This window comes from Poecilia reticulata, linkage group LG20, assembly GCF_000633615.1.
Source record: "Poecilia reticulata strain Guanapo linkage group LG20, Guppy_female_1.0+MT, whole genome shotgun sequence".
In the NCBI taxonomy this organism is placed as follows: Eukaryota; Metazoa; Chordata; class Actinopteri; order Cyprinodontiformes; family Poeciliidae; genus Poecilia; species Poecilia reticulata.
In genome coordinates this window covers 2,472,403-2,484,618 of record NC_024350.1, presented here as the reverse complement: position 1 = coordinate 2,484,618, position 12,216 = coordinate 2,472,403, and the positions used below count along the sequence as shown (strand labels likewise).

At 42.5% G+C, this 12,216-nt stretch overlaps 1 protein-coding gene across 1 annotated transcript in view; it reads right to left on the bottom strand.

Annotated features, from left to right (window-relative positions):
• Positions 1 to 3,489: 3,489 nt before the first annotated feature.
• The window catches only part of klf6a (Kruppel like factor 6a), a 9,891-nt gene continuing 1,164 nt past the window's right edge, over positions 3,490 to 12,216 (bottom strand). Inside the window, exons 2-4 of the mRNA XM_008438279.2 lie at positions 9,900 to 10,509; positions 8,378 to 8,501; positions 3,490 to 6,968 (exon numbers count right to left, since the gene is read on the bottom strand). Coding sequence (XP_008436501.1) covers positions 6,917 to 6,968; positions 8,378 to 8,501; positions 9,900 to 10,509 — 786 coding nt within the window. The 3' untranslated portion in view covers positions 3,490 to 6,916. The remainder of the gene's footprint in view (positions 6,969 to 8,377; positions 8,502 to 9,899; positions 10,510 to 12,216) is intronic.

The following is a 12,216-nucleotide window of genomic DNA, read 5'->3' as shown; positions in this document are numbered from 1 at the left end:
CATGCAATTTGGGCTCGGAAAAATAATGACTCTTGGTTGTAAAACCGGCGTTGCGGAGTGAACGCTAAAAAATCTACAAACAGCAATTACTTTCGGCTGACGCTCTCGCGCGCTTTAGGTCGTCTCGTGACAAAAGCGCATTTCCAAGCCCCTCGCATTGTCATGGAACGCCGCGGCCCCCCGTGACCCCCCTCGTCTTAAGATGAGACGAGTGACATCTAAAAATGATGGATCGTTCCCAGCTATCCTTTGGGGTTGAGTCTGTGTTACAATATCAATGTGGGAACACTGACGCTGAATGGGAGTACTGGCTACATCAAAGGAAGAATGCAATCTTAGCGTCAGATTTATGAGAAACTTTATCCAAGACGGGCCACTTCAGAGAGGAGGCTGTTGTATGGTGAGCAGAGGCGGCTTGAGGTATCGGCCTCAAAAATGTCGACGCGGAACCTCGAAAAGACTGACGCTTTTTGGGGCGACTGTGGCTCAATGGGGAGCCTTGCAAACGTCAGGCAAGCGAAATGGCAGAAGCCTTCGGAGTCAGAAAGAAATGTAAAAAACAGGCAGAAGAAAGCAGAATGAAACAAAAGCCTGGAAAACACAAATAAAAAAAGAAAATGTGGAAGAGGAATGAAAACTTTTAGAAAGTGCAAAAATCCCAGCCAAAGACTGTTAGAAGTTCTTGCAGAACAATGTTTACAAAGCTAAAGAGGCTTTGAATTAGTGCTTGGGGAAAAAAAGGATGGATTTAGTGTTGGGCAGAAAGTTGGGATTACGGTTGGAAGGAGGGTAGGAGATGTAAATATGATGAGACGGAGTCGTAATGTCATGAATGGTCAGAATATGGTACAAACTGTAACATCACCATTCCGTAAAGTGGTGAAAGTGGTGAATTTGTTTTATTACAACATTCAAGTTCACATCTTCATAGCTCCTTCTGAAAAACTAAAGGGCTTTGAATTTTGAATCACCTTTGTTTATTGAAAATGAGCATTTTTTTATATTTAATTTCATAATGGCAAATATATTCACTTAAATTTTAAAAACTTTTTATAATTTTAATATTAATGCTAAACGCATTGATCAATTTTTATAGTTCGATACTTTCAATGTGTTGACATTGTTAGTCGCATTAATTAGCAAATATAGCATAATTTTTTGTAACATAATTTATAGATTTTCATAACTGCTTATTCAGTTCTGCTTCTCCTTCTTGACTCTACGAAGATCTTTGTTGTTGCGGTTAGTGGGAGGAGGACAAAACAGGAAGTGGGCCCCAAAAATCTATTTTTTCTCAAGGCCCCATGCAGCCTTGGACCGGCCCTGAAAAAGGACAAAAAGTCAATTACAATCATCAACAGATATCCAGCTCTGGATAAAGAGTTTGAAACCAAACAGGGGTTTTTTTTGTTTCTTTTTACGAGCGGCTTCTCTTCAGCTTATGCATTAGACGAGATATTGACAAATTAAGCGAGGCAGCCGTTTGAGAACATCAAGGAGCTGCGGTGTTCCGGGCAAAAACAACAACTCTTGAACACTCAAGCAGGGAGGCTTAATTACCAACTGGAGGGAAAAGCTTCGTTTAGAAAACCACAGGGCTTTTACTGGAAATCAGGGGCTGCTAATACGCCACCTGCCCATTCGAGGTCAACGGCAAGCAGGAGAGAGGTTTTTTTTTTTTTTTCTTTCCTCCACCTTGTACTGATATTAGTTTGTGTCTTAAAGAAGCCTCTTTGGTTTATCAACTGCTGTTTTTATGTCATTATCCATATCAAGTAGAGTAATTAGCTAACAAATGTATAAAGGCGGCTCTCGAATTAAAATGCCACAGGCGCTGAGAGATGGAGATAAATTATTTATGCTGCTTTGATTAGCTCTAGATTACTTGAAGAAATGAGCAGTCAGACTTTTTTTTTTTTTTTTTTACTGTAAAATTGCTCCGGCAGAATATTGCACTGAGAAAAGTTTTTTCTTTTTTTTATTTAAGAAAGTTCAGTCATTCAAGGAAATTAAATGATTTTCCACTCGCTTGCTAAATTACTAGCAGCCCTCGAACCGTTTCACATTTCGTCACAATTATAAACACAAATTAAATGCATTTTGTAGAGAATTTTAAGTTGTAAGACCAACAAACTAGTGAAATGTTAGAAATTTGATTTGGCTTCCTTTTTTTTAACACATATATATCTAAAATGCGAGTCATGCATCCTTGTTAACACTTTTTAATCAATGTTTAGTCAGATCGATACTCCTTTGGGTTTTAGTCCACTCACTTTTACTGTAGCAGCTAAAACATGAAGGCATGTTTTAGGGTTTCTGGCGTCTTTAGGGAAAACATTAGCTGGAATTTTTTCCCTAAGGTGGAATGGACACAGATTTACTTTTAAGTCAAACAACTTTAGATGGAATCTCACAAAAATAAATCTGATCGGATTTCGTCTCCTTCCAAAATGATCAAAAGGAAAGTCCACTATGAATTTGTGGAAAAGTTTGAAGCAGGTTTTGAAACAACAACCTAAGCTTTGAACATCTCGCAGAGCGCTGTTTAAACTGCAGAAACACCAGAAAAAGGGCGTCCATGTAAACCCTCATAGTAACTCTAAAGTAGTTGTACAGATCCACACTTCATTTGGGACGGGACGTTGGAAGTCCCGCAATGTACAATTCTGCTGTTCATGAAAAATTAGGGAAGAAAGACACAAAACAGTCCATGTTTGGTTTGCAACAAGCCACAGAGAGACACAGCACACAAGTTGGAAGAGGAGTTCTTTTTAGAGGCAACCTAAAAATGATACAAAACAGGCGATGTGGGTTGGAAAATATGCATGGCAGAGCACCCTGAACTCACCACAGTGGCAAAGATGCTTCCATTAAACAGGCACAGGGAAGATGAAAACCTGTCAGAGGCTGCAAAACAAGCTCAAACCTACAGCAGCGATTTAGGTCGCAGCATAAATCGCTGCGACTGGGTCCCAGACTTTGACTGGGATTTATGGCCCAGTCAAAGTCTAAATGTTTGACTGGATAAAGTGAGAAACTGTGTGAAGGCTTTAAAAACTTTCAGATTTGATTTGCTGCTATGCTGAAGACAATGGGAGAAAGTATCAGACTCTGGATGTGCGCAGCAGGAACTGCTGGGCTGAACACAAATGCACGCCACACTTTGCAGATTATAAACTGATAAAAAAAAAACCAGTTCATCGGTTTCATTCAGATTGAAGTGTGAACTTGGTGCGGGTCTCTTGCATAAAATTCAGATAAAACACATCAAGATTTGAAAATATGTGAAAGTTTGAAAAGGATATGAAACATTTTCTTTGTTTTTTTGCGAGGCTCTATATGTCCTGGCGTCTAATTTAGTCCGAGTGCTGCAGAGCAGCATGCAGGGCGGCCATTTTCCCCCTCCGACCGTGCAAAACAAGCACTCACAGTAATAAAAACCCAAGTGAGCCGAATCAGCTGATGAGACAAAGGAAGCCAGCCAAAAAATAAGTCAGATAAGAATTTCTTATTATTCCAATAAAAAATACATTCATACAGAAATATAACAATTTTGCAAAACAATTTCAAATAAAAATTTCATAAAGCATAAACATAACAATTTTACAAAAGTCATTTTCTTTTTTTTTTTCTCTTATACAAAGATTCAGTTGAGAACAAAAGAGCTGTGTGTGTGTGTGTGTGTATGTGCGTGTGTGTGTGTGTGATGGAGAGAGAGAGAGAGTAAGAGATGGTGTGTTTCCTGTATGAGACAGAACAGCTGGGTGAGTGGGATGAAAGAGTGATGATGATGATGTCGTCGAAATAAATGCAAGCAAAATTAAAAATAATAATAAACGAGGCTAAATCAAGACTCAATTATCGCTGGAAGGATATCGGCTCGCCGCTGTCACAGATGCTGCGGCTCTTTGCAGCAACTTTCCCCCCCAAAAATCTACCACAGCAAGCAGTTTCAAGCTTGAACTCATCCCCCGTCTCCTGCGACCGATCCGAAATCCATACGTCCGGAGCGTGCCGCGGTCGCTGCGACATCGGAGGTCGCCGACCTGGGGACAGATCGCCTCATCCTGATCAACTGAAGTCAAATCACCTCCATTTTTTTTTTTTTTTTTTTTTCATCTTTTTGCTCTAGTGTCAATCCTTAATAATGTTTTTCTTTTTGCCTAATTTCCTCATGTGCCCTCCTTCATTTCCCCTCTGTATTACTGTTGCAGCTTTGGCTGAAACAACACGCTCCAGACAGGTCAATAACCAACCTACACAGTCAGCAGTCTGTGACAGATTCCATGCCAACAAAGCCTTTAGCAATTCATTACCGAGAGGCAGTACAAGGCGAGGCCTGTCCGACTGCAGCCTGTTAATTACAATAAATCTTTATCTTTTTTTCTTCCCCCCCTCCCCCCCTTCAGTCCCACTTGGATGCGATGCGAGAACCGGCAGAGGAGAGGAGGGGTAACCGAGTTCAAGCTACGCTAAAGCTAAAGTTTCAGAAAGCCTTTTCTGGAGAAACGGCAGCCCTCCCCCAGCTGTTTCCGAGCACTAACGGTTGCTTCGTCACTTGCTGCGGAAAAGAAAGTCGCATTTTTGTTGCGAGTGTCTGATGCCGTCATACGGTCGGAATCTCAGGGACACGCTCGAAACGAGCCGTCTTTTTTTATTTTTTTTCCATTTCAACATCTTAATCACTTTGTACCTTTGTGCTGTGTGAGATGGACTCGAGTTCATACTACACAGTAGTCAACGCCTTTAATAAACGAATTTAAGTGCTCCCAGGGTACGGCATCGTCTTATTTACAACTTAACTTAAATGTGATAAGCAACAGCTAATCTGCTGCTCCGTCTCATATAAAAAATTTTAAAAAAAACCAACACAAACTGATAACAGGTACTCTGTGTGAAAGACTTACAAATGCAACAGCTCAATCAGTCATGGGGAAAATGTAACTATTGTAACTGTTTTGTAATTGAGTCTTGATAGAGCTTGTAAAACAAAAATGAAAAATATTTTAAATAATAAATCACCCAGTCAACAAACGTGACATCCCCGGATGGGGGGCCACTTGCATAAGGCACCATTAAGGTCAACAGTGCATTATTAGATAGAAAGAAAGAAAGAGTGTACGCACACACACATACATAAACAAAAGAAGAAGTACTATGCAGAAATTAGTCTCTGAGGCATCAGATGGATATGAGCAGCAGTGAAATCTCCAGGCAGATGGAAAACCACAATGAAGAGGAAACTTTAAAAAAAAAAAGGGTGAAAGTAGAGATGAACCGATCAACCAGCCAGATGTTGGAATAGGCCGATTTTTCTCCCCCTGATCTGGATGATAACATACTGAGAATTTTTTTTTTTCTTGCGTTAAGTGCATCAAAATGAAAAGTCCCAAATTTTTTCAGCTAATAGGAGGTACTTGATCCTATTTTTTGTTTAACAATGATTAAAAAAGTACATTTATAGAAATCTGGTAAATGTTGGGAGACGTATACCTAGGTGCACAAAGGGGGGCAAGTTATTCCTTCATTTGTGTTTGATAAAAAAATAAAAATAAAAAAATCGGCACGGGCCGGTCAAGTCAGATCGGTGCATCTTCACTAAAAACAAACAAAAAATAAATAAAAGGAGGAATTGTCGAGGCCTTTATGTACAATATTGTAACATCTAACCGTTTGCGATTTTAGCTGCACTTTTCTTGAAACTATTTGCAGTCCTGATTACAGTGGGAAACTGGAAATGGAAACAATCCCTAGAACCATGCAACACCTGTCTATGATACTGAAGTTAATAGTATAGTTGTGTTATTACCTCTAAGCACACAGCTCATACAGTCGGTACTACAAATGGGTTTTGTAGCTTGTAGAAAAATTAAGAAATCAGGCTACATAACACATTGCACATTTAGTAGCTGCACCAAAAAAAAATAAAATAAAATAAAAAAAGTAAAAAGAAAAAAGAAAAACCACCAAAACAAGGCTTCTGTCATTCAGGGAAGAGGGGGTGGAGGCACAGACCAGAAGGCTTCATGTCTATTTTCCGGTCGGACCCAAAGCCGATCCGAAGCTCCCCTCCCTTTCCATCCCCTCATCTTCAGAGTCTGGGAGTCAGACAGCCGAGGCAGGCGTGACCTGGCCTCATCCTCACGCTGCCACCTGGGGAAACAGCAGGAATGTCTCCCCCCTACCCCCCGCACCCCCAGCCCGCCTCCGCCACAGAAACTCATTCAGTCCACAGCAACATTGGTACCAGCCCCGCACCAATCCGTCTCCTCTTTAATCCTCATCCTGGGCCGGTCAGCCAATCTCAGACATTCACAGTGCAGACATGCTAACCTCAGACAGGTTTGTAAAGTACCAGTGTATCTGCTGTCCGGGGAGGCGATCCCCCCCCCCCAAAACATCATGCACCATACGTACGATTCATTCACTCGCCTTTTTTTTTTTTTTTTTTTGTAAGCATTTTCTGTTTGTTTTTTTCTCCCCGCCCCCACCGTCTTTTCTTTAAGTCCTCGATGGAAAGCATTTCCTTCCCACTCGCGTCCACGATTTCGTCGTCTTGTTGCAACAGAAAACCATCAGAGCGCCCGTCTCGAAAAAAAAAAAAAAAAAAAAAGAACAAACAAAGTGAGGTCCCGGAGGCACTGGGTTATTTCGGTACGGTGCAAAACGGCATGCTTTGGCTGGGACACGCCTCCTCCTCCCGCCCCTGTCGCCCTCGCCGCTCTGCTCTCTGGGACAGTTCAACCAAGAGATCAGTCGGGAGATGGCGTGCGTTTGGATTTAATTTTCTTCCCTCTCTCCACCAAAAAAAAAAAAAAAAAAGAAAAAAAAAAAAAGAGAAAAACAAAAAGTTTGAGAGAGAAAATTTAAGAGGATTTCCCCTTCGGTGCATTGCCCAGACGACGCTGGCCCTGCATTAGACATGCCTCTTCATGTGAAGGGCCAGGTGGTCGGACCTGGAGAAACATCTGAGGACAGAGAGAAAGAAAAGGAGGTCAGTCAGTAACCAAGGAAACGATTTACAAAAGTCAAGAGTAGGGCTGCAATGGATGATTAATCGATTATGCTGACGATGAATCAGATGAAAAATGTAATATATGAGTCAATTCTGTTTTTAAATAAGGACTAAGCATTTTCTTTACTATTAACATAGCATTCCTTCAGTGTACACTTCATCATTTGTAGCAAAGGATGCATCTGCAGCCCAAAAAAACCAAAAACAAAACAAAAACATGAAAAGCTCGACCCTCTCTGCTGGACTTGACATCAATGCATTGTAAGGCTGATCTGTCGATTCATTTTCAGATGAACTAATTAAAAACTGGATAGCAAAAAGCCACTGTGGTTTTTCTTCTACAAAATTTAAAAGTTTTGACTTCAAAATTTGAAGCTAAACCTGTGCTAAAATGCTCTGACTGTGTTGTTCCTTCATCAAATTATCTATTCAATAATTGATTAATCACGATTAATCGTTTCAGCCCTGCTTCACATTTTGTCACACTGCAACATTTCAGGTCCGTTTATCAGTTTCATACAGTCTAGATCTACATAGTAGTATAGTCTTTGTTAATGACATCTGGTTCAATCTTTCACATTCCCACAGGATGATGCCACCACCACCACGTTTCACTGAGTTCACAGTCGTTTCAAAGCCTTCACACACACTTTCTAATTTGTCTCTGAACTAGACTTTGACTAGACCACAGCACGATACTGTAATGTGCAGAGCTTCTTTTCGACTACACATAGTTTTGCACATGTAGGCCAAAACTTTAAAATGTGCTCTGATCTGACCAGAGCACCTTGTTATGCCTCTGTGCAGCATTAGTGGTGTGAACTCTTGGCTGCTTCTGGATTCTTCATGATTTTTTCTCACCAGTGTTCTCTAAAAGAAAACCTCTGAGGCCTTCACGAAACATTCATGAAGCAGAAGACTTCTGAAGGTAATTAGAGCAGAGGGCATGAATACACATGCAAAACTTTTGAGATATTTATGTGGAAAAGCAATATTTCTTTCCCCCCCATTTCACATCACAATAACTCACTTTTGTTTGTCTGTCACATGAAATACAACCACATACTTAGGTTTGTGGTTTTTATTGTGAGAACACTGCTAAAACAAATCTTACAAAGCATTTTTGCCTGTTTACTAGTGTAAATGTATTGGTACTTTTGAAATAAGACAAACTTAACTTACAAGTATCTTTCCAGCAAGACATAGGAGCTCGTTTTGCAATTCCTTAATGTTAATGGAAAAGTATTTGGTTCACTGGGACATTATTTCACTTATGACATTTTCCCAGGTTATTGAGTCAAATAATCTGACAAAGGAACTAGTCCAGCAGCCTTATCACGAGAGCGAGGACAAGCGGCTTACCTGTCACAGTGATTGCATTTGAATGGCTTGGCCCCTGTGTGCTTCCTGAAGTGTCTGGTCAGCTCGTCGCTCCGTGCAAAGCGCCACTCGCAGCCCTCCCACGAACACCTGTACGGTTTCTCACCTGCGGAGCAGACACACGGCGACGTTAAAGGGACACTTACATTTTTAGCGATTTAAATTGCACTCAAATCAACCGTGCGCGAGAGAGAGCGATGACGCAACAAAAAAAAAAAAAAAAAAAGCGCCCACAATCCGCTGGAGACTGAAATTCCTACGGAGCCTGTTGGCTCGGGTTCGGATTCTGATGCGACCTGCAGCACGCCGAGAATGCAGACTGGTACATCGTGGGAGGGAGGGGGGAGGACGAGTGGGGACAGAAATAAACGAGTAAACTGAAACAACACAAGCAATTTCACGCTACTAAATAAAAATAAAAGACATTTAAATAACCATTCGGAACCCAGAGGCCCCCTTCGCTCCCGCCCACTCAGCTCTTTCCCATGGCGAAACCCAATCTGTTTGGAAGTCCTTTCATCTCCCATGTGCAGGCACTCCCCACCCGGCCCCCCAACCTTCCTCTCTCTCTCTCTCTCCCACCCATTCGTTCGCTCACTGGCTCCGTCAGTCACATTCCACATAGATTAGGTCACAGTTTAGGTATCCAGCCATGCAGAGCTAATGCTCGCAGTGCTCCAGCTGAGGACATGGTGCAACGTGGGCCTTTAATTACATTACACAATGGCTGGACAATGCCATTAAGGTGGAAGACTGAATTAGCAGCACTTCCACGAGTCACTGGTGGTGATTTTTTTTTCTCCCCCCTTTTCCCTTGGTTTTCAACTACACAGACTGACCCTGCAGGAAGCTGCGATCGCAGCCGTTGATCAACAGTCACTCGTCATTCACAAATTTTTGCGCGGGATTGAGAATTTCATTGCGACTTTTCCACAAACCCGACCCAATCATTTACTTTTTTTCTTACCAATCACTGCAACTTGGTTGAATTTTGACCAATCCCCTCGGAACACTTCCCAACTTAATTTCCTGTTTCTCAATGTCAATGTCAAAGGCCGTACCTGCACAATGAAAGCGTGTGATGCTAACAGGTAACGTTAGCTTATTGATTCATTTTCCAAAAATCACTTTCTTCTTTTTGCACTTTGACCCCTCCGCGGATCCTTACCACAAATGAATTGGTATTAAGGATGTTACTTAAAGAAGGTACTTGAAAATGTTATTTGAACTTTACGTACTACCTTCCTCGGTATTAGCTTCCGTTTGTGGGAAGGTAATGTGCAGCAATGTCATTAATAGACTATGCAAAAATAAAGCTTTGCAACTTTGGTTTCAATCTTTTAAAAAACTGCAGCAAAAATCAGTCATCACAAAAAAAAAAAAAAAATCATGGATTGACTGCGTAGAGACAAAGTGGTTTTCCTTGAATGGAGCAGCCCCTCCTGCTCTGTTTACACACAGATCACATGACATCCCCATCCCCTCCCCTTCCACTGAAACTCACCTGTGTGAGTGCGCTGGTGTGCCTTCAGATGTGAGCTTTTTGTGTAAACCTTGCGACAGCCGTTGAAGTGACACCTGTGTACCCGCCTCCGGGCGTCCGGGGACGCGTCCCCGCAGGGGAGTCCAGTCTTTTCTGCGGCCTTCGCCACCGCCGCGCCTCCTACTCCCACGCCACCACCGCCGGTCCTGATTTTGACGGGCAGGTTCAGCCCAGCGTGCGTCGCCACCCAGCCGTTGACGGCGGCGGCTGTGCCCACGGCGGCCTCCGGCGAGGACGGCGGCGTGCTGATGACGGAGGGGCTAAAAGGTCCGGAGCCAACCAACGCCGACCCCAACGGGTTGGAGGTAAAGCTGTGCGTGGGGGAGAGCTCCTCAAAACTGTCCGAAGCCTCGCTGCTGGCGTCAGAGTTGACGCTGTTGCTGTCCAAGATCTGGCCGTCCTGATTGTCCTCGTCGTGGGCCGGCGCCAGGGCCAGGTTCGGGTCGGCCTTGGCCTTGTCCCCGCAGGCCAGGATCAGCTTGCTCCAGAGGTCCTCCTGGCCGCCGAACTTCAGCTCGGACGTGGAGACGTACGGCTCGCTCTGTAGGTAGCGCTCCAACTCCAAGCAAGTCTGCCAGAATACAAAGGGGGGAATAAAAAGGGGAAAAGAAGCAAAATTATTGCAACAGCTTTTCCTGAAGAGAAGCAGCAAAACACTTCTGTGAGGGAAATCCTCTTAAATCATGCATGCGCACATCCCCAACACGCTTTTTTGGCAGCGTAATGTTCGCTTACAACAGGACGTGCAAACCAGGAAATCACAGCTACTCCTGCACTTTTAGGGATCAGCTTCAGGAATTTAAGCAGAAAAAAAAAAAAAAAATCCTGGATTTGGTTTGTGTGTGGGTCTGTCTCAACAATTTGAAGGCACCGACGGGATACTCTGCTCCTGGCTGGGGTGAGTATGTGTTTAAATATCATCTCTGCAGACCTGAATGATTCATTGGGAAAACATCACATTTTCACACTCGCTCCACGTCTTCAGCTCCAACACAACGTGACCCTTCGCCGGAGGGAACCAGTGGAAGTCTCCAGCTGCAAACGTGCACCGTCATTTCAGCGCTGATGACTCACTGAGCAAACTTTAGAGTCCTTAAAAGGAAGACGCTCAACTTCCCCCTGCGGCCTCAGAGGCCCGTTCAGTTGCTTTTCCTCTGTTGACATGCTATCACATCCTCCCCTCAGCAACCAGCAAGTCCAGTAAGACGCAGACACCGCAGCTGCCAGTTTACTTAAGACGTATATGGAGAGGCCATTAAAGTCGGAGGTGTTCGTCAGACGGGGCTGGAATAAAAGATTTCCCCCATCTGGCTCCACGTGCACCCACCTTAAATCTGACAGTCATCTCACTGCTTCCTCACAGTCACATAGCTTGCATCTAATTTTTTTTATTAAAATGGATTTAAATTTAGAGCTTATGCATGTTTTATTCATTCACTTATTCATTTGCATGTGGAAGAGCACCGATCAGGCTTCACCTGGGCTGACCTGCCAATTTCAATTTTGACAGATTCCTTGTTTTTCCCCCATCCAACTGGTTTTCTCCAAGGACTATAACACATACATGAAGAAAAAAAAATAGATGTAGGCTCCTTAACAGTTGCATTAGGGTTACAAAATGAGATTATCAGTCATTTATATATCAAATAATAAACTAATAAAAATGAATGAAAAGCAAAGCTGTTGGCTCTTGCAATTAAAAGTTGGTTTTCTAAAATGACGTATTTATGCGTAAAAAATAACATTTTCCATAGTAACACCTTAAAATTGACCTTTTCCTGCCTGTGTGTATGACAGAGAAACATAGCAATGCTCCTACCCCACATGTTGCTGTGCACTGCCACTCAGCTGACTGGAAAAAGCCACTGTTAAATCATTTACAAGCCAATGTAAATGATTTAAAACAAAACAAACAAATGATCATGATAGCCAGGGTGTGTAAACAAAAAGAGCGCCACCTGTCACCCATATGCAGTAATGCAGTTTTAAAGCTCGAATTGACAAGCACACCAACCTTAAACTAGTGAGTTTGTTCAAGTCTACACAAATCTATATATAGAAAAACAAATATGTCTAAAGTCACTGATATAAATTGTAAACGTCATCAATGTTGTTGCTTATGTTGTCATAAGCAACAAGACAGATAACTATGCTTCTGTGTAACAATTTAGGCATAAAGTGTATGTAGTCGAGGTTTTCAGCGATGACAACATAATAAAACTCCTCACATTATTTTTCTGCTTTTGGTTTTGTTTTTCCCACCCCAAGTTAACCCATA